The 22,213-nt window shown below is 43.5% G+C and overlaps 2 protein-coding genes across 17 annotated transcripts in view; one reads left to right on the top strand and one right to left on the bottom strand.

Annotated features, from left to right (window-relative positions):
- Positions 1 to 21,596, bottom strand: part of KIAA0825 (KIAA0825 ortholog) — a 401,465-nt gene extending 379,869 nt beyond the window's left edge. For 6 of the 14 annotated variants that reach the window (XM_039545357.1, XM_039545364.1, XM_039545352.1 and 3 more), the window contains exon 1: positions 20,928 to 21,059. The gene's annotated coding sequence lies outside the window, so the exon portion shown is untranslated. Of the gene's footprint in view, positions 1 to 20,659; positions 20,690 to 20,812; positions 21,061 to 21,556 lie in introns of those variants that run through there. The other 8 variants (XM_039545362.1, XM_039545359.1, XR_005600685.1 and 5 more) reach the window with 7 other exon arrangements.
- SLF1 (SMC5-SMC6 complex localization factor 1) overlaps positions 20,629 to 22,213 on the top strand; it is a 78,286-nt gene continuing 76,701 nt past the window's right edge. Inside the window, exons 1-2 of one of the 3 annotated variants that reach the window (XM_039545367.1) lie at positions 20,629 to 20,697; positions 22,025 to 22,138. In XM_039545367.1, the coding sequence (XP_039401301.1) occupies positions 20,680 to 20,697; positions 22,025 to 22,138 (132 nt within the window). In that variant the 5' untranslated portion in view covers positions 20,629 to 20,679. The other 2 variants (XM_039545370.1, XM_039545369.1) reach the window with 2 other exon arrangements.

Below are 22,213 nucleotides of genomic sequence, written 5' to 3' on the forward strand. Positions count from 1 at the left end.
TTGTCATTTGGTGTTTGTGTCACAACCTTAATGTTATTTAAATGTAGTTTTTAGTATCTATTATTTAAAAAGGTCTACTTTAAGACAGCAAAAAGCTTTGATGGAGTAAACCTCAAAGTACACTGCATTGCCGGTATGCCACTTCATTAGAAGTAGTGCATAAAATATATGCTGTTGACAAATCTAATTCATTAAAGCTGAGATAGATGCACTTTAAAACCACTGGCTGGCATCATTATCTTCCTTTTATAAATTATTCCTCTTTTTCCTTTTGACTGAACTTGTCACTGTTCCCTTTTCAGAGTGTGAATGTTATGCCTTAAAATTCAATACTTCCAACATGTTTAGACAAGTCATAAGTTAAATAAAGTAGCTTATTTGCTAAAAATAAGCGTGTAAGCAAAAAAAATTTACACTGATTATTGCAGTGATTTTAACTGAAGACAAGTAAAATTAGTTAACAATGTATAGCAGTTTCAGCTTGATCAAAAACATAAAATAAAAATGTATTGGATAGGAATAGGGAATTAAAAAGTAGAAGAGAGAGAGCCATCATAGCAGCGCTGTTGCATTGCCATGCAGACGATTTGGGTTTAGAACTGAATTGCGCTCTGCAAGAGAGAGGAGATCAGGCACATCACAACGTTGACAGATGACACATACTTTTAAAGGGAAATTGCTAACTGTATTACTCTTAGAAACCAAAACACAGTGCTGCATTATGTTGACTGTTTGGAGGAAGCTTTAAGCTGGCAAAGTACACTTAATCATAGAAGAAAATTTCTCACATATTAGCTACTTTCTTCTCTATGAATTAGATGTTCAATTAAAAGGTCATCCTTCCTTGACAGTATGTGAGGGCAGCTACAAAGCTCATCTGTAAGCGTCTTCAGTGCAAAAACTGAACTTTTAGTTTCTTTCAATGCTATACACAACTGGAAAACTGTTATTGAATTAGTTACATAAAATGCATCTCAGTATCTGCATATGGTGTAAGAAATCATTTTAAAAGGCTGGTTGGCATAGTGGACATGTAACTCAGAGAAAGTTAAATTAGACATTTTTTCTTGCTCTGTCCTATACACCTACTAGTTCTTCACTAAATATCAGGTGTCCCAGCTAATTCCATAGTCTCTTCGCCTTATGTTTTGAGTAAGGACAAAAGGATAAAAAACATTTTTTTTAGGATTTATTAAACCTAAAGTTCATTTAAGGGTAAACTCTGGACATGTACCAGGAACAATTTTTTTCCTGATGAAAAATGAAGTTCAACTGGCAGAACTCTTTGCACCAGACACGGTGGGAAGACAAGACAAGACACCAGGAATGTAGTTTAACTAGGCCACAACTTTAACAACACATTTGGAAACTATCCAGCAACAACGCATCCAGTGCAGGGCACCCTTCCTTTGTAATTCATGCCACCTGGTGGAGGGCTGCCATCAGCTTCCCCAGCCCTCAATCAACCTGGTCCCAGCACCATTGTTGGGACCTATTGCCTTTTCCTCATATGAGAGTTATGGAGGGGTTGTCTCCTCAATGTATTGGACATTAAGAGCCCTGACCCCAGTCCCCAACTTCTTTAGAAAATGCCTTCTCCTAATCCATTTCCAATTTATCAGTGAACCAGACCCCATATTGAACCATTACCTGCACTGGACACTGCCACCAGGAGGCACCAGAAATTTGCTTCGCTGCCTCCTCATCATGCCTGCTGGATTCCCAGATTGTTAACACTTCATTCCCTATTAGCGGCCAGATTAACCTCCATTCCCCACTGGAGAGATGTACAACCTCTTCCTTGAATAACTCAGGTACTGAATATGCATTTTATGATGGGTAATCATCAATTTTTCCTGCTCACATAATTTACCACCAGTCAATTTAATTCTCACCTGGCCTTGCCCACTCACTCCCCACATCAGATCCTCCACTGCAGCAGCTCAGACCAGTTCACAATTACCCCCAGGAAAAGGACTTCGTTCCACCCCTAATATCTTTGTCCTAATCCTTATCTGTACTCCTTTACTGAATCCCCAAATAGTTTCCTACAATGTACACACTGATCCATTCACATGGCCCCTCTCTGGCCAATGAATGTAAGCCCGGGTCTACACTACGAGTTTAGGTCGAATTTAGCAGAGTTACATTGATTTAACCCTGCACCCATGCACACGACGGAGCTGTTTTTTTCGACTTAAAGGGCTCTTAAAATCGATTTCTGTACTCCTCCCCCGACAAGGGGATTTCTGTACCTTGCTGGGTCGAATTTGGGGTAGTGTGAGGTAGTGTGGTCGCAATTCGACTGTATTGGCCTCTGGGAGCTATCCCAGAGTACTCCATTGTGACCGCTCTGGACAGTGCTCTCAACTCAGACTCACTGGCCAGGGAGACAGGAAAAGGCCCGCAAACTTCTGAATCTCATTTCCTGTTTGGCCAGCGTGGCAATCTGCAGGTGAGTGCAGATCTCATCAGCAAAGGTGACCATGATGGAGTCCCAGAATCGCAAAAGAGCCCCAGCATGGACCAAACGGGATACGGGATCTGATCGCTATACGAGGAGAGGAATCCGTGCTATCAGAACTCCATTCCAAAAGACAAAATGCCCAAACATTTGAAAAAAATCTCCAAGGACACGAAGGACAGAGGCTATAACAGGGACCCACAGCAGTGCCGCGTGAAACTTAAGGAGCTGAGGCAAGTCAAACAACAAACCAGAGAGGCAAATGGCCGCTCTGGGTCAGAGCCCCAGAGAAGCCGCTTCTATGATGAGCTGCATGCCATTCTAGGAGGTGCCCCTACAACTACCCCACCCCTGTACTTTGACTCTGTCAATGGAGTAGCACGCAACAGGGATGCGGGTTTTGGTGACTAGGAAGAGGAGGAGGAGGAGGTTGAAGATAGCTCACAGCAAGCAAGCGGAGAAACCGTTTTCCCCGACAGCCAGGAACAGTTTCTCACCCTGGACCTGGAGTCAGTACCCCTTGAGCCCACCCAAGGCTGCCTCCCGGATCCGCCAGGCAGAGAAGGATCTCTGAGTGTACCTTGTAAATATTATACATGGTTTAAAAGCAAGTGTGTTTAATGATTAATTTGCCCTGGCATTCGCAGCCAGTACAGCTACTGGAAAAATATGCTAAGGTGTCTCGGGATGGAGTGAAAATCCTCCAGGGACATCTCCATAAAGCTCTCCTGGATGTACTTCCAAAACCTTTGCAAAAGGTTTATGGGGAGGGCAGTCTTATTCCATCCTCCATGGTAGGACACTTTACCATGCCAGGCCAGTAGCACATAGTCTGGATCATTGCATAACACAGCGTATGGTCCCAATGTTTGCTGGCATTCAAACAACATCCGTTCTTTCTCTCTCTGTGTTATCCTCAGGAGAGTGATATCATTCATAGTCACCTGGTTGAAATAGGGTGATTTTATTAAGGAGACATTCAGAGGTGCCCATTCCTGCTGGGCTGTTTGCCAGTGGCTGAACAAAAATGTTCCCCGCTGTTAGCCACACAGTGGAGGAGGGGTGAAGCAATCATCCCAGAGAATTGGGGGGGTGTGGTGGTGGGGGGTTAGTTGGGTTTGTGCTGCACGTTAACCTGAAAACCACAGCCCCTCCTTTTAAACTGCCAACCCATTTTAAATGGCCAACCCAACGGCTGCTTGGTATGAGAAATGAGGGTGCTGCTGTTTGAAATCATTCCCACATGTTATGAAGGTTAAAGAAGCCAAAAGACTGTGTCTTACCATGGCTGCCTGCAAGCCAAATTCTGTTGCCCGGCCCTGCGTGAGTGATCTCTTACACCAAACCGGCATACCCTCAATAAGAGGCAAAATATGACCTTGTACCGAAAGCACATGTGCTATGTAATGTTAACAGCAAGGTTTACCGTGAAAGAGTCTACCCACTGTTCTCTAAAATGTGGGTTTTTAACTACCACTCTCCCCTTTTTCCCCCTCCTCCTGCTGCAAATGTTTCAACGCTCACACTATCTTCTCCTTCCCAGAGGCTAGCGAAGATTAGAAGGCGAAAAAAATGCACTCATGATTAAATGCTCTCTGAGCTCGTGCAGTCCTCCCACACTGAAAGAGCCCAGCAGAATGCGTGGAGGCAGACAATGTCAGAGTCCAGGAAAGCACAATATGAATGCGAGGACAGGTGGCAGGCTGAAGATGATAGGTGGCATCAGCTTGGTGACAGAAGGCAAGAGGCAATGCTGAGGGTACTGGGGGAACAAACTGATATGCTCTGGCATGTGGTTGAGGTTCAGGAAAGGCAGCATGAGCACAGACCACTGCTGTAGGCCTTGTGTAACCAACCGCCCTCCTCCCCAAGTTCCATAGCCTCCTCACCCAGATCCCCAAGACCTCAGTGCGGGGACCTCCAGGCACCCAACCACTCCACTCCAGAGGACTGCCCAAGCAACAGAAAACTGGCATTCAATAAGTTTTAAAGTGCAATGTGGCGTTGCCCTTCCCTCCTCCCCCACCCCTCCCAGGCTACCCTGGCAGTTGTCCCCCTATTTGTGTGATAAATTAATAAAGAATGCATGAATGTGAAGCAACAATGACTTTATTGCCTCTGCAAGTGGTGATCGAAGGGGGAGGGGAGGGTGGTTAGTTTACAGGGAAGTAGAGTGAACGGGGTAGTTGTCAAGTCAAGCACTTAAAGTTAGGAAATGGCAGAATTAAGGTTGCCTGAGCCCCTTGTGTGTGTTCAATATGATCTAGTCTTTAATTACGTTATCACACATTTAAAAAAAAAAAATCAGTGCACAGGATGGACTTGTTCTCAGGAATGAACTGGGACTGTGTAGTGAAGGAGAGGGTTTGTTTAGGACCACTGCTTCATTTGTTGCAGATGATGAATGGTGTGTAGCAAATGAGGCCAGGGATTGCAGAAAGGAAAAGGATGGTCTCATGGTTAAGGAAAATGAATACTGCTCTGGTGAACTGGATTCTAGCCCTGCATCTGCCACAGAGTTCCTGTGTGATGCTAGGTAAATCACTTAAACCACGCCTTTCACAGGTGGTCACTAATTGCGTACTCTTAATTTTTGAGTGCCCCTCTCAATACCTTGGAGTCTGAGTTACATAAGGCCCGAGCAGTCACAGCTATAACTGAAGTCAATAGGAGCTGTGGTTTGAACATATAAAGTACTATGTAATCTTAGGTATTCTGAAAACATCACGTCCTAAGTGTCTCTAATTGGACAGACAAAATTAGTAGATATTTTTTCCCTTAATCTCTCTGTGGCTCAGTTCTTCCTCTGTAACATGGGGATAATAAAACCCACTCATCTCATGTGCTGTGAAAATAAATTAATTATTGTTTTTAAAGTACTCAGACACTATAATATCCATAGAAAACCTATGAAGAAATCAATAATTCTATCTTCAGAGCAGGATCTGAATAGTGTGTAGTAAATAAAGCATGGGATCACACAATGAACAATCAGAAAACAAAATATTGAATAGCTGCTCATTAAGTGAGCACCGTCCATCCTGTTTATTGAATGAAGCAGGAGCATGTAGCTAAAGACTGTATCATAATGCAGATGCACAAGAGGACTGAATCAAGGTTGAAAAGACATATTTCTTTTAACATAGTTTTTTTGTGTGTAATTTCTTAGATTAATAAAAAACTGAAAAGCCAAAAATTCCATTATGTGGCATCATATTGATGATTCCCACATGGTTCATCAGCAGGGTTGGAACCTTTAGATCCACTGTAACTGGTAGCAGCAGCAGTGTGCGGGGGGGGGGGGGGGGCGGGTATGAGATACTCTGCCAGTGCGTTCCACAAATATTTGTTGACAACAGAGAAACAGTGAGATTCAGGAATCTTGAGTTCCATTCCAAGCTCTGGAGTCGACAGTGCTCCGGTGGCCACAGTCTCTTTTGCTAGTTACTCACAGACCTGACCCCTTCTGCCCATCCCCTCCAACCTATTCCGGTCATGCCTCTTGTTAAATTTGGCAAAGTTATAAGCAACTGGAAACAGTTCATAATGGGAAATGCTGGGTAACTTTAATAATAGGCAGTGATACCAGCCCCATCTATAGTCAGCCTGGTCACACTTGATTCCCTTACACACTGGAACCATCAATCTAATTTCCTCCAAATGGGCCCATGCCAGAGCCCTAACTGTACTGTGGACCCAACAGACTAATCTGTTATATTCTACATTGCTGAGTCTTCCTCTGAATCTCTGTCCAACAGCATGCCTGCACATCTTCAGTAGGAAGCATGCCCACTTGCCCAGATCCAAATTAGTCTATTAGCTTCCATACCCTCCTTTTCTATCTCTGCCTCTACTTTCCTTTCACAATGATTAGAATATTTATTTATATTGCCCTTTAAATATCTTCTCTATTGTCTTAGAGAAGGTGCACTATAATCGAAGCAGATACTCTTGTTTAAGCCTGCTTCACTGAAAGACTGGGACTGTTAACTGCAGTGGCTTCCACCACACTATATGCCTCCCACTCACTCTTAATGCAGTGGAAGTTGTCTCAGTGGCCTTGAGTTAGATTCAAAAGTGTTTGATCTGTAACCTTCTGCTTACGGGAAGGACCAACGCTCCATCGGCTGCTGCCACTACTTCAATCTTGATCCCATGCAAGTCATGAATTGATGTAATGCCCAGATTCCATGGCAGTGTAATGCCTACCCCTAATGTCTGGGCACTAGGATCCAGGAAATCCACAAATCCATTTTAGTTTGGCAACCCAGCTGCCAGCAGAATATGGAGCCTGTGCTACAGGGTGGTGCTAACTCCTGAACAATCCAGGGGGAAAGAAAACCGCTTCAGCATCTGATCTTTGTATAGAGGAGATCTTGAACCCCTATTAAAGGAAAACCTTATGGGCACTCCCAAGTTGCATCCCTCCTCCTCCACCATAACAACACTAAAATGACATGTTCTCTGCTTCAGAGATGTTACTCTTTCCAAACTCAATAAGACATGGTCCTTTTGGCAAGTACTACTTGCTTCATCCACTTGCTGGCCAAGTCTTCCCAACTGACAGTGATAAATAAGTTATGTACACATGCTAAATATATTTTAGAAAATAGAGTTGCTACTGTTACAAGAGTTTTTGTGAGAAGTTTCAGGGAGTTAATAGCCCAATTGGACTGGCTGGTACTGGTACTGGAAGTGACTCAGAACTCTTATGGCAAAGATAAATGAAAACATGAAGATACAATATTCATCTGTAAGATCTGTCGGTGACAGGAAATATCCTGCACATTGATGTGAGGACAAACATCTCCCTGATAAATCTCTTCTAACATCTTACAAACAGCACTTAAAAAAAATTACCCACTATACATCAGCCTCAGGACTAAAACCTACTAAACATGTAAAAAAAAGTAAGCAGCTAGTACAATTCTGGGCACTAATAATACATTTCCCAGCTGTCCCAATAACATAAATGAATAAAACAATTGTGTAGCGTATAATTATAACATACTGTTAGTGGTTTATTTACTTTTTAAAAAAATATAACTTGGTAATACTCTTGCCTTTGTTATATTTTCTTTACCTTCCTGATTTTACTTTCATCCTCCTCCCTCTTTTATTCTTTTTGATCACAGTACATGGTATATATTTTCCTGCATTGCTTTCAGCATATTTTCTTTTCTCTTTCCTTCCATAACCTTATACCTCTTCATCTTTCTTTCCTTTCATCCAAGGCAACCACAGATGTAATGAACAGTAGGAAAGGTAAGAAATAGATGGGGAAATATGTTGCCCCAGTGGTTGTATCACACCTGAAATCACTTTCTAAGCTCTGTGGGATAGGATTCAAATTCATCTGTATCATGTGACATCAAACATGGTTTTAGGGACTGCTTAATAAAAACAGCTTTCTGCACTGTAATGTTTGTCCTTTGTGAAGAAAAACAAACAGTGAAAGAATAACTCCTTGATTGGAAGTTAAAATAAAAATATACATTTGTTTTAATATGTGGTCACAATTATAGAATTATCACTATGCACATGCACCAATACACCTGCAAGTGCTGAGAGAAGGCTAGTGCATAACAGAGATAAAGAATTTAAATAATTAAATCAATACATAAAATGAATTGATATATTTGGTGAAAAATGCCCTGTGGCTATATCAGGAAAGGATGGGAAGAGTAATTTGAACAAGGAAATGGGTTGCTGACCAGCTCATGAAGGGCATTCTACATAGGGTAGGCAATATTAGAATGCTGTGAGGGAGCAGACCAATTAAGCATTCAAAGCTGTTATCACTGGATAGGAAATTTGAGCCAGACTGACAGGGAGGGGCAGGGTAATGCACAGTCCTGAAGGTAAGGACAAGAAGCTTGAACTTGATACAGTGGTGAAAAGGGACCTAGTGGAGGGATTCAAATGTTTGTTTATGCTAATAAATAAAGTTAGCAGCAGGGACAATGGATGTTAGTAACAGGTGCACCTGAACTACATCTGAAAATGGTTAATCTAAAAGGATATGCAGAACCAAACTGTGCTCAGCACCATTTCAAAAATCATGGTTGAACAAGGTACTGAACCCTTTTCTCCTGTCTACATTTGTAGATAAACCACTTTTTATTATAGTGATAGACTCAAGAAGCTCAACTCAAGGTTGTACCAACATGGGGAACATCTATTTAATGGTAGCATGGATAACATTATCCAATGGCTTGACATTGAAACTAAACAAATTCAGACTGGACATAATGTATACATTTTTAACAACGAGAGTAATTAACCACTGAACCAATTTGCCAAGGATCATGGCTAGGGCCCTACCAAATTCACAACCATGAAAAATGTGTCATGTACCATGAAATCTCATCTCCCCCGTTGAAATCTGTATAGTATAGTGTAAAAGCACACAAAAGACCAGATTTCATGGGGGAGACCAGTGTTTCTCAAATTGGGGGTCCTGACCCAAAAGGGAGTTGCGGGGGAGGGGGGGTTGCAAGGTTATTTTAGAGTGGTCACGGTATTGCCACCCTCACTTTTGTGCTGTCTTCAGAGCTGGTAGGCTAGAATGGCGGCTGTTGGCCGGGCACCAAACTCTGAGGGCAGCGCCCCACCAGCAGCAGCACAGAAGTAATGGTAATACCATACCATGCCACCTTTACTTCTGCGCTGCTGCCTCAGAGCTGGGTGGCCAGAGAGTGGCAGCTGCTGACTGAGGGCCCAGATCTGCATACCATGCCACCTTTACTTCTGCACGGCAGCTGGCGGCAGCTCTGCCTTCAAAGCTGGGCTCCCGGCCAGCAGCCGCCGCTCTTCAGCTGCTAGGGTGACCAGATGTGCCGATAAAATCAGGACTGTCCCAATATTTAACCCTTTGTCCCAGGTCCTGATCCATGTACGATTGGGACCCCATTTGTCCCGCTATTCAGGTAAGGAGGTGAGTGGGAGGGAAGTGCTGATTGCGTGGGTGCTCTGGGGCTGGAGCACCCACAGGGAAAAATTAGCAGGTGCTCCGCATGCAGTGGCAGCCAAGCTCCCCACTCACCTCCTTCTCCCGCCATGTCCCCGCTCCACGGCATGGCACGCTCAGGGGAGGAGGCAGAGAAGAGGCAGGGCAGGGACTTGGGGGAAGGGGTTGGAATGGGGGCGGGGCAAGTACGGAAAGAGGCAGAGGAGCGGGCAAGCTCCCCCTCCCTCCCAGCGCTTCAGTCCCCTGCTGCCTAACAGTTGTTTGGTGGCACTTAGGACTTTCCAAGAGGGAGGGGGAGGAGGAGAGGGGGACATGGCACGCTCAGGGGAGGAGGCAGAGAAGAGGCAGGGCAGGGACTTGGGGGAAGGGGATGGAATGAGGGTGGGGCGAGGGCTGTGCAGGTGCGGAAAGAGGCAGGGGAGCGGGCAAGCACTCACCAGGCAGAGGGGAAGTCAGTGCTGTAGAGTGGCGGGCGGGAGGGGTGAAGAGGCAAGCGGCAAGCCAGCAGCAGGTGCGGGGGGGGTGAAGAGGTGAGTGGCAGGCCAGGAACAGGCAGGGGGTGTGAGAAGGCAAGCAGTGGGTGAGGGACTGAGGAGGTTTGCAGCAAGTCAGCAGCGGGCCAGGGGATGAGGAAGGGCGCAGTGGCAGGGGGTGGAGCAGGGGTGGACTGTGGGCGGGGCTGATGGCGGGGCTGATCTCTCACCCTATCAGCTGCCCACCTATGGAGGCAGTGCCGTCACCAGCAGCAGCGCAGAAGTAAGGGTAGCACTACCACGACCCCCCCCCACACACACAACTGCTTTTTGGATCAGGACCCCTACAATTACACCACCATGAAATTTCTGATTTTAAATAGCTGAAATAATGAAATTTATGATTTTTTAAATCCTATGATCGTGAAATTGATCTAAATGGAATTTGGTAGGACCCTAATCATGGCAGATTCTTCATCATTGACAATTTATGAATCAAAATTAGATGTTTTCACAAAAAATATGCTATAGGAATTATTTTGGGCAAGTTCTATGGCCTGTGTTATACAGGGTGAGGTCAGACTAGATGATCACAGTGGTCCCTTCTGGTAGACAGCCCCCCAACCTGAAGCAAATACTCACCAGCAACTACACACCATACAACAAAAACACTAACCCAGGAACCTACCCTTGCAATAAAGCCCGATGCCAACTCTGTCCACATATCTATTCAAGTGACACCATCATAGGACCTAATCACATCAGCCACACCATCAGGGGCTCATTCATCTGCACATCTACCAATGTGATATATGCCATCATGTGCCAGCAATGCCCCTCTGCCATGTACATTGCCCAAACCGGACAGTCTCTACGCAAAAGAATAAATGGACACAAATCTGACATCAGGAATCATAACATTCAAAAACCAGAAGGATAACACTTCAACCTCTCTAATCACTCAGTGACAGATGTTAAGGTGGAAATTTTGCAACAGAAAAGCTTCAAACACAGACTCCAAGGAGAAGCTGCTCAACTTGAATTAATATGCAAACTAGATACCATTAACTTAGGTTTGAACAGAGACTGGGAACGGCTCGGTCATTACACTAATTGAATCTATTTCCCCATGTTAAAGTATCCTCACACCTTCATGTCAACTGTCCGAAATGGGCCATCTTGATTATCACTTCAAAAGTTTTTCTCCCCTGCTGATAAGTTTCTCTTAATTAATTAGCCTATTACAGTTGGCATGGGTACGTCCACCTTTTCATGTTCTCTGTATGTAGAAATATCTTCTTACTGTATGTTCCATTCTATGCATCCGATGAAGTGGACTGTAGCCCATGAAAGCTTATGCTCAAATAAATTTGTTAGTCTCTAAGGTGCCACAAACAAGTACTCCTTTTTTGCTGATACAGACTAACACGGCTGCTACTCTGAAACCTATGAACCTATGAGGATTGATTCAGCAGCACCAAATGATAGCACATGCTGTCTATAGTGGGTTTGTTGTGGAGAGCAGATTGCCTAATAAGGTCAGATTGATGTAAGAGGATGATTTAAGCAGTGTTTTTAATAAGAACTGACAGGAGACCAGGTGGATGCTGAGACCAGAGAGCATGAGATTTCAGAAGTCACAATGGAAGGTGATTAGGACGTAGACAAAAGTTTTAGTTGCACGAGATGAAAGCAAAGGAGGCATCTTTGAAATACTATGGAGAAAGAAGCTTCAGGATGTTAATACACAATTGTAATTAACAATTAAAATCAACAAGGTTCAGAAAATAGTATTAAGTGTTGTGAAAACTATTCTACCACATTGCATGTGTGCATCAAGGCATGAAACGTACTGCTACATAGAGCAGTACAAATGTATACATTTGTGGAAAAGGAATTAATTGTTAGGTGAACTATAACTTTTGCATGTACTGGCTTCTGTGCATTTAACTTTTTAGCTATAAGATTACTATTTTCTCTTTTGGCCCGGTAAGTTAACATGCCACACATTATATTCACTGTGTATGTTGTGGAAGCTCTGGTCATGGCTCCATAGTTAAGGAAGCCTTATAAAATGGCCTTAAAATGAGACACAAAGTTATGTTTTTCCTGTACGTGCATATGGTCTTTCCGTGGGAAAATTTCATACAATCTTAGTTTTTACACAATGATTTATCTATGTCGCTTCTGACTGATTTCCTTTTATAAATTTTTAACATGAAGTGTTTGACATTGGGCTGTGACTGAAATTTGTCTGTGGCAGTCTATTTAGTTGAATGATATCTGTTAAAAATTTGCTCATCTACAAAAACATTGGTAGAGAGGGTAATCGTCAGTAGATCTTATGCAACAGATAAGATTTTTTAATATAACTATATGTAGGATAAAATCTTTTCCCATCATATGCATAAAATATTCTCCATTGGATAATTTTCTTTCAGTAATTACACTTTTCTGTGAGATTATATTTTACAAAAGAGAATGTTTTATGCATGTACTGCACCATTATCACACACCACTTATTCATTATAAGCAGAGCTGCTAGCACTTCTAGTTAAGGTAGCTGCACACTTCACATTATAAAACCCTGTTTTCAGTTGCTTATAACTGCTGAAGTTTTAACTGCTTGAGCTGAAATGTAAATGTCACATTTGCCTCAGTCTACATTTTGGGGGGCAGGGAATGTGACTTAAAATGGTTCAATTATTTCTGATACATGGTTAGGAAAAATAAACTGTCCCTTTTGGGTTTTTGTTTTTTTTATTAAACAACTGTTCTGTTGACAAGCTAGTTTCTCCATGCTATAATTTTTCTCATCATGGAATAAGGATTATAAATTCTAATTCTACCATATGAGACAATATATTCATGTAATGGTTAAGAAAAGTTTTGTAACTGAGTTCCAATAGTTCATGGGTTAGGGACCCAAACTTATGGGGTTCCAGGGGCTTCTGTATAGATGATTTAGGTTAATCTTTCTATCTACCCAATGGGACTCAGTACTCAGTGTAGAAGATACCATCAGAGATGATTAATTTTGCAGTTCTCAAATTGTGGATTTGTGTCTCCAGAGATAACATGCTTGTTAACATCAAAAATGTTTTAAATAAATAAATAATATATAGAGGTGAGAAATAACAGACCTCAACCCTTTCGTCCCTCTGCAAATTTGTGTACACAGAGTCAATCCCTTACCTCTCTCTCTAAAAGTGCAAAGTTTCAAAAAGTTTAATGAATAGAACATTGTTGGGGGCAGAATAGATCTGGACAAGGAGAAGGAGTCTGGAGATAAATGTGAGAAGGGAGGGACAGGCAGTAGAAACAAAAGTTAAACTGTTTGAGCAGCATATTCCAGAAGTCTTAAGGTCTTTCTGAGTGTAGACTTCATTGATTGACATCTACCATACCATTCTCTCACTAGAAGGGAAAACCTATGCCGTAAAAGAGACCCAAATTGGGAATATTTTAATGAAGTTCCTCTACCTGTGGGTAAGACAGGCATACGTGCAAAATGCAAACAGTACAACAAAGAAATGCAAGGCCTGGTCGCCCAAATGAAACAACATCATGAGAAGTATTCCTTCTCAGGAGGAAGCTGCGTTGAAGATGATGAAAGGAACATGTCTGAACATGCAGGATCTCCAGGTTGGTAAACTTTTTTATTTCATACTTCTTTCTTAAGGACTGCCTGTCTTCCTTCTGGACTATTCTTGAATTCTCAGGTTTGAGCAAAATATATAGTGGTTACGCTATAGTACTATCATTATAGATGCAGTTGTGATAAAAAATAAATAGCTGAAATAGGCAGATCTTCCTTTTACAATTTCACCTTTAAAGTAGTACTGAGTGTCAGTGAATGCAATGAGTAATACTAAATGAGCAGTATGGTAATAATGATTAAATAACTGCATTGACTTATTTTGTTTAGGAGAATCCATCCTCAACATACAGGATTCTGAAGGGTATCCACCTTCAAGATCACCATCATTATCTATAGTTTCAGAGTTATCTGCCAATGATAGTGTTTCTGTCACATCATGTATGTCACATAGCCATGGTATATCACCTGTAGCAAAAAGAAAAAAAAAATCTCCATCATCCAGAAACAACCATAAATAAAAGTTTGTAATAAGAACCAGCAGATTACAAAAGAAGGTAATTGATGAAAAAATTGCCCGGTTTGTTTATGCAACAAACTCTCCTTTCTGTATGATTGAGAACCCACACTTCATTAACACGGTTCAGTCATTAAAACCAGGACACAGTCCACCCAACAGAGCAGATGTCGCAGACAAATTGCTGGCTAAAGTGTATGAAAGAGAAATTGAGCAGTGTGCAAAAGGTCTGGAGGGTGAAATTGTTAACCTGAGTCTTGATGGGTGGAGCAATGTCCACAATGATCCTGTTGCATGTGCTTGTGTGACAACAGAAGAAGGGAATGTCTTCTTTACAGACACAATTGATACATCAGGAAATGAACACACAGCAGAATACTTACAAGAAGTAGCAGTAAAAGCTATAACAAACTGTGAAAAAAATTCAAATGTCTAATACACAGCTTGGTCAGGGACACTGCTGCAAATTTATCCAAGATGAGAAGAAATTAGGAGAGAGAAGAGAGTCCCAAGCTAATAACATACGGTTGCAGTGCTCATTTGATGCACCTCCTAGCCAAAGACTTCAGTCTTCCACAAATAAAGGCTAATATTGTTGAAATTGCAATATATTTCTGTAACAACCACTTTTCAGCAGTTGCTCTGAAAAAAGTAGGAGGAACCAAGCTAACTCACCCACAAGACATGCAATGGAACTCAGCAGTGGACTGTTTTGAGCACTATATCAAGAACTGGCCTAATCTGATGACAGTTTGTGAACAAAATTGTGAAAAAATAGATGGCACTGTCACAAGCCCAATGTTGAGAACTTTGGCTAAGAGAAATGTTGAACACATGATGAGTTCCCTGAAGCCTATTTCTTTAGCCGTGCAGGGAAATAGCTGTTTTATTGCTGATGCTGTTGAAATTTGGAAGGAACGAGTGAGATCTTAAAAAGAGAAATATGCAATGACAGAGTTAAATTACAAGCATAAAAAAAAATGGAAAAAGCACCATCTCCAGCTCATTTTCTTGCAAATATTCTCAATACTCGGTACCAGGGTCGAACCTTAACTGCCGAAGAAGAGGAGTTGGCTATGACATGGACATCCAGCAATCATCCCTCCATAATATACTTCAGAGCTAAGGGTGAACCATTCAAGAAATATGTTTGCTGATGATGTTTTAAAGAAAGTCACACCAGTGAACTGGTGGAAGTCACTTAAGCACTTGGATTCAGAGACTGTTGAAGTGATAATCTCACTTTTAACAGCAGTAGTGTGTACCTCTAAAAATGAAACCTACATCTATCTCTGAGTTGTGAAGAATATGTATTAAGGTTATAAAAGTGCATTCTTGTTGGTTGTTATGTAGAAATCCATGATTAAGTCGAGTCTTCCTGATTCATGGATTTAAATCAAATCATGATTTAAATCCATGATTTAAATCAAATCCACCCTGGTTTGTTTTTTTAAAACTAAGGATATTCCATCATGCAGAATTATACTGATCCTCACATGGGTCATCAGTAAGGCTGGAACTAATACCAGAGATTTTTTAGCTCTTCTATTCTGTTTCATAAAACACAGCATTAAAAGCATCATCTTGCCACCATTAGTTGAAAATGGGGGAAGAATTAAAATAAGATTAACTAAATTGGCAGGAAATAGAGTGGTAACAGAAGACCATAATATTAATATATGGTACATACAGTATGTATCCAATTGTCAGTTTAAGGATGAGGTAATTGTTTATAGTTTGATATGTGTGGAATGTTGGCATGCATCCAAGTAAAAGTGGAGCATGCTCAGCACAGAGGTAGACTTAAGGTCACCTAAGTAGGTGAGTCAAGCATGGCTCAGTGTAAATATAGGATAAAGGTTACAGACCATAGTAGTACAGACCATAATAGTTGTCAGACCATATTATTTGGCTACAGACCATAATAACTAATACAGCCATAATATCAAACTGTTCTATAAGAATCACTCAGCAAACAACTATTATTGGATAATAAGGGAAGGATCGTAAAAGAACCAATAGAGAGACTGGAATATGAGCATGATCAGAAAGGGTCTTCTGGCTGGCAAAACTGTATAAAAGACAGATAGTCGGTAGGCAATAGTTACTTAGTTAGGAGGAGAAGGAGAAGGTGAAGGTATTGGTGAAGTTGTTCAGAGAGGGAGGAGGAGATCAGAGTCAGAACAATGGGGTGGTTTTTGCAGCGGAAGGAAAAAAACACCACAAGCAGTGCCAGCACCTGCAGCAACTAGAAAACCCTGACACAACAGAGGGAAAGAAACCTATGGAGAGTAGACATGCTAATTATAGTGTAAATATAGAACAGAAATCATATTAATATGTTTGGAGCAATAAAGATGTGTGTTTGTGTTAGATCAGTGGCTCTCAACTTTTCCAGACTACTGTACCCCTTTCAGCAGTCTGATTTGTCTTGCGTATCCCCAAGTTACACCTCACATAAAAACTACTTTTGGAATATAAATATTGTACTTACATTTCAGTGTACAGTATATAGAGCAGTATAACCAAGTCATTCTCTGTATGAAATTTTAGTTTGTACTGACTTCACTAGTGCTTTCTATGTAGCCTCTTCTAAAACTAGCCAAATATCCAGATGAGCTGATGTACCCCCTGGAAGACATCTGCATACCCCCAGCAGTAGGCGTACCCCTGGTTGAGAACTACTGTGTTAGAGCTTAAACTTTATACATATAAAACAATGTAAGATTTCTGTCAGTAACTGCACACGGCTAATCAGCATATGTAAGGCGTAATGCTTAATACTGTTCTAATTGTATGACATTGCAGTTCAGATATTTAGGAATTGTTATTATTAAGGAATTGTGTTGCTGAGATTAAATTGTAGCCAGGGATCATCAGTGTGCTACTGTAATAGAAGATTCTTTGTTTTGGAAAAGTACTGTCTGTGTGTCAATCAATTACATCAGAAGACTGTATCTGATCTAAGATACTCTGGGGAGTTATTCTAAAAAGGAAACCTCTAGTAAACCTAGGGAATTTCTCTCGAGTGAGCCCCCATTCACTCTGCAGAAACAGATTAATAGGTTAGAGGATAACCAGAAAGGACCTCTGGTGAACCCAGGAGGGGCAATAGATAAACTATTCTAGGGGTACACTGGGTCTCATTTGGAGTAACAGAACCTTTAATGCACTGTACAGACCTCTGCCACATGAGCTAACATAGTAACCAATAGCAGGAACAGGTTGTCATCCAATATGTAGATCAGCCTCTAGAGCAGGGATTCTCAAACTTCATTGCACTGCGACCCACTTCCGACAACAAAAATTACTACACGACCCCAGTATCCTGTATTACTCTAGATTCTAGAATCAGGGCCAGTGTTAGGGGGCGGTAAGCAGGGACAAGAGTGGCTCATGTGTTGGCTTCAGCCCCAAGCAGTGGGGCTTGGGCTTTAGCTTCCGGCCCCGGCAGCAGGGTGTCTAACACCAGCCCTGGCGACCCCATGAAAAGAAACTTGTGACCCGCGTTGGGGTCACGACCCCCAGTTTGAGAACCACTGCTCTAGAGGGAGATGAGACACACTTTGCCAGTCGGTTTCACTGATATTTACTGGCAGCAGAGGTATGTTCAGGCGCAGGAATCCTCGTTTCTATTGCAAGTTCCTGGAGGTAGTGTCATCCAGGGGATACAGAAGCTGCAGACCCGGTCCTTCCTTCCCAAGCCTGAGCCATTCTGCCTAGTTGCCTAGCATGTCCCCCTGTGCTTCTGTACGCCCCTGCCCCCACTGTCCTGTTCCCTCTCTAGCTCCTGTCCCTGTCCTCACTCTTCTTTAACAAACTCTATTGAGCATGGCAAACTGCGATTTTCAGATGCTTATAACTCATCCAGATTGGTATGGATTTTCAAGCAAAAGATTCCTTTTTGCTGCTAGGGTGAGCCCCCTACCAAAATTCCACTCGCTACTGCATTCTATATTAGATGCTAAAGGTGCTCAACAAAATGGTTGCAAGAATTTAATACTGTTTTGCCAATGTACTTTTCCCTAACCTTGTTCTGAGAAATAGCTGAACTATTTTTGCTGTTTTTTGTTTTTATTTTCCAGAAACATTCAACCTGAGATAAAGATGCAGCATGAAAATTTCAGCCTGAATTAACACTTCGCGCTCAGGCCCAGGGAGGTGGAGACAGAGCAGAGGTGAGCTGGGGCCGCCTGTGCCGCAGCAGGTAACCCGCGGGGAGGGGGGGGAGAACAGGAACCGCTCCCTGCCACAGCTGATCTCCACTCAGCCTCTGCCTCCCTGGCCCTGAGCGCGAAGCTGCTGCTTGCTTCTCAGCCCTCCCAGGCTTCCTATGTGAACAGCTGATTCATGGGAAGTGGGGGGTGGGGGGAGCGGGCTGCAAACTCGGCCTGACCCGGTGCTCCAGGCGCTGTGTGGCGGTGGCGTGGCCTGGTTCCAGCCAAGCAGCGCAGCTGTAGCACCACCAGCCACCTCCAGGCAATGCGCAGTAAGGGGGCAGGGAGCGGTGGGGAGGGGCTGGATAGAGGGCAGGGAAGTTCAGGGGGGTGCATAGGGGTAAGGGTGGTTGGGGGAACAGGGGTTGAATAGGGGCAAGGGTCCCCGGGGGAGCAGTCAGGAAGGGGTGGGGGTTGGATGGGGCAGTGGGAGGCAGTCTGGGGCAGGGGTTCCAGGGGTGGTCAGGGGACAGGGAGAAGGAGTGGTTGGATAGGGCAGGGGTTCCGGGGGGGCAATCAGTAATTAGAAGAGGGGTTGGATGGGGCAGCGAGGGGCAGTAGGGGACAGGGAAGGGGGGTGGATAGGGCAGGAGTCCCGGGGGGAGGGTGAGGAGGGAAACAGTTGTTAAGATTTTGGCAGCTCATCACTGCCCATGACCTCAAATCTTTTTCATAGTCACTGCTTGCCAGGAAAGAGGTCCTCAAGTATGGCCTACATTCTTTGTTCCTACTTGCATACATTTACATTTAGCCATATGAAAACACATTATTTGCTTGCGCCCAGATTACCAAGCAATCCAGATTGCTCTGTATCAGTGATCTGTCCTCTTCATTATTTACCACTCCCCACATTTTTCTGTCATCTGCAAACTTTAATCACTGATGACTTTGTGTCTTCTTCCAGGTCACTGATAAAAAAGTCAAATAGCATAGGGCCAAGAACTGATCCCTGCAGGACCCCACTAGGAACACAGCTGTTTAATGATTATTCCCTACTTAGAATTCTATTTTGAGATCTAGCAATTAATCATCTTTAATCCATTTAATGTGTACCATTGTAATTTTATATTGTTCCAGTTTTACAGAATGTTGTGTGGTACCAAGTCAAATGCCATACAGAAATATAAGCACATTACATCAACACTATTCTCTTCATCCATCAAACTCACAATCTCGAAAAAAAATTACATAAAATTAGTTTTAGAGGATTTATTTTCCATAAACCCATGCTGATTGGCATTAATTATATTACTCTCCTTTAATTCTTTATTTATGCAGTCCCATATCAACCACTCTATTTTCTTGCCTATGACTGATGGCAAACTAAGAGGCTTATAGTTACCCGGGTCATCCTGCTTACCCTTTTAAAATATTGGCATAACATTAATTTTCTTCAGTGTTCTGGAACTTCCCCCGTATTCCAAGACTTATTGAAAATCAACATTAATGGTCCAAAGAGCACCTGAAGCAGCACTTCTAAAACTCTTGGGTGCAAGCTGTCTGGACCTGCTGATTTCAAAGTGTTTAATTTTAATAGTTACTATTTAACATTCTTCTGAGAACACCAGTGGAATGGAAAGACTTATTATCATGACTACATCATCCATTTTCCCCCTGCAAATACAAAACAAATATTTAACACTTCTGCTTTTTCTCCATAATTCTACCATTTCCGTCTAGTAATAGAGGAAAAGCAATTGACCTAGATAATACTAACTAGAAATACCTAGCATTTGTAGAAGACTTGCATTTTCAAACTAGCTATTAATCAAACTTCACAACATCTCTTTTTAAGTAGATAGCTAAGACTTATTTGCCTAGTGGGGAAACTGAGGCAAAGAAGGTACTTGTTAGCCATTCTTCAACAAAAAAACCTTCAAAAACAGACTTCAAAGAGAAACTGCAGAGCTACAATTCATTTGCAAACTTAACACCATCAATTTGGGCTTGAATAGGGACTAGGAGTGGCTAGCTCACTACAAAAGTAATTTTCCCTTTCTTGGTATTGATACCTCCTCCTCAATTATTGGGAGTGGACCACATCCACCCTGACTAAATTGGCCTTCAACATTGGTTCTCCATTTGTAAGGTAATGCCCTTTTCTTCATGTACCTGTATCTGTAATTTTCACTCCATGTGTCTGAAGAGGTGGGGTTTTTACCCATGAAAGCTTATGCCCAAATAAATCTGTTAGTTTTTAAGGGCCACCGGACTCCTCGTTGTTTTTATGATTTGTGCAAGGTCACATAAGAAGTTAGCGCAGGACCAGAAACAACCCCTCCCCAACTCAGTGTCCCAACCAGTTCCTGGCCCTTCTCCTAACCAAATGTGCCCTCTTTAATTTATAGCACCACCACTACCACGTGGCAAAAGGAATAAATTGTGGGGGCGGCAGCCTGGGGTCGCCCCCAGCTGCTCACTCCGCGACAGACGGCGCCACATGCTGCCAAACGGCCAAGTTAGTTATTAACAGGCACGGGGGGGCTAACGGTCGGTCACAAGGAGCGTCCTGTTGTGGGGGGCTGGGGAGCCGGGCCCGGGCGGCAGGAGAGGGGCTAGTGGGGCGCGGGTACCTGCCGGGGCGGTTCGAGATGGACGCAGCTCCCCAGAAGGGGCGTGCTGGGACACGGCGGCCGGGGATGGCTCGGACCCTGCCCACGGTCTCTCCGCCCCGCCAGGCTCACTTACCAGCCGGGCCCCGCTCGGCTCCGTGTTCGCAGCCCCAGAGACCAGGGAGCGTCAGTGGCAACGTCCCGGAACGGCTGGGTCCCACATCCGGGGGCGGGGCCGGGGCCGGTTGCTGCCGGCGGGAAGGAGGCTGTAGGGGCTGGTATCGCAGGGCGCACGCCGCCTCTTACAGCCGCTCCGGGAGCGGCGAGGTCGGATCTTCTACAGCCGCTGCGGTGCTGGGAGCGCTGCCCCCTCCCTAGAGCAGCGCTTGGGCCGCCAATGCCAGCGGGCACCAGAGCGGCTGTTTGATCCCCTCGGCTGTGTGAGCGCGACCGTCCCCCGTCAGGGAAAGGTGAGCTCACCGGGGTGACCGAGTGTGGCCTCCCCCTGCTCTCCGGCCCCCATGGTAGGTGTGGGCGGGCGAGAGCTGGGTACCCCACCGTGATGCACGCCCTAGGCCCAGCAATGCCGTGTAAACTGTGCACTAATATCGATGTAGGATTGACTGGTGGTGCCCCATGAAGTACCGCTGCTAGCTCAGGTTTGAAAATGCAGTTGGCGCCATCTCCATTCAACATCCTGTCTCCTCCCCTGCTGTTCTACTTCTCCTATTAAGATTCCCTGGGGACCTTTCCGCTACAACCTACCTTGCCTAGGACAGCTGGTTTCCCTTTGCTTATTATGGACTCCCCCTCCCCGCAGTGGTTGGGCTGAGTCCCTCTGTCTGTACTCAGGGGTTTCCTCAGGGAACAGTCAGCTTCTTTTATAAAGCAGCCTCAGCAGCAGACCTTGTGGGCAGGTCTAACTCTGTTCTGAGAGGGGCAGGCTGGCACATAAAGGTGCAGAGCTGGGAGCATCATGAAGGTGTTCAGTGTTGGCTGGAACCTCTGCCTTAGGCTATTCTCTTTAGTGTACATTAATGCTACTTAGTAACCATTTAAAATGGTTATATTTTGTAATAACTCAAGGTAGTATTACTCTAATAGAAGCATTTGCTTATATAGCTATATTAAGTCTTTAATTTTATCCAAAAATGTGGACGGAATAGAAATTTCAAATAGAACTGTACAAACAATTTATGCATATACTTCCCCCCCCCCCCCCCCAGCATACAGATGGCATGCGCTGTCCAAAAACGAAGAATCCAACTAACTGGATTTAAGAAACAAGAAAAGGAGGCTATAACTGAATTACTACTTACGCTGGACTGTGTTTTTATTGATACTGAGGTGAGCATATATCTTTGTTTCATTCATTAAATTCACAGATGAAACAAAAAGGAAGCAGCAGATAAGATAGAAGTC

The sequence above is a fragment of the Mauremys reevesii genome, linkage group 6 (assembly GCF_016161935.1).
Source record: "Mauremys reevesii isolate NIE-2019 linkage group 6, ASM1616193v1, whole genome shotgun sequence".
In the NCBI taxonomy this organism is placed as follows: Eukaryota; Metazoa; Chordata; order Testudines; family Geoemydidae; genus Mauremys; species Mauremys reevesii.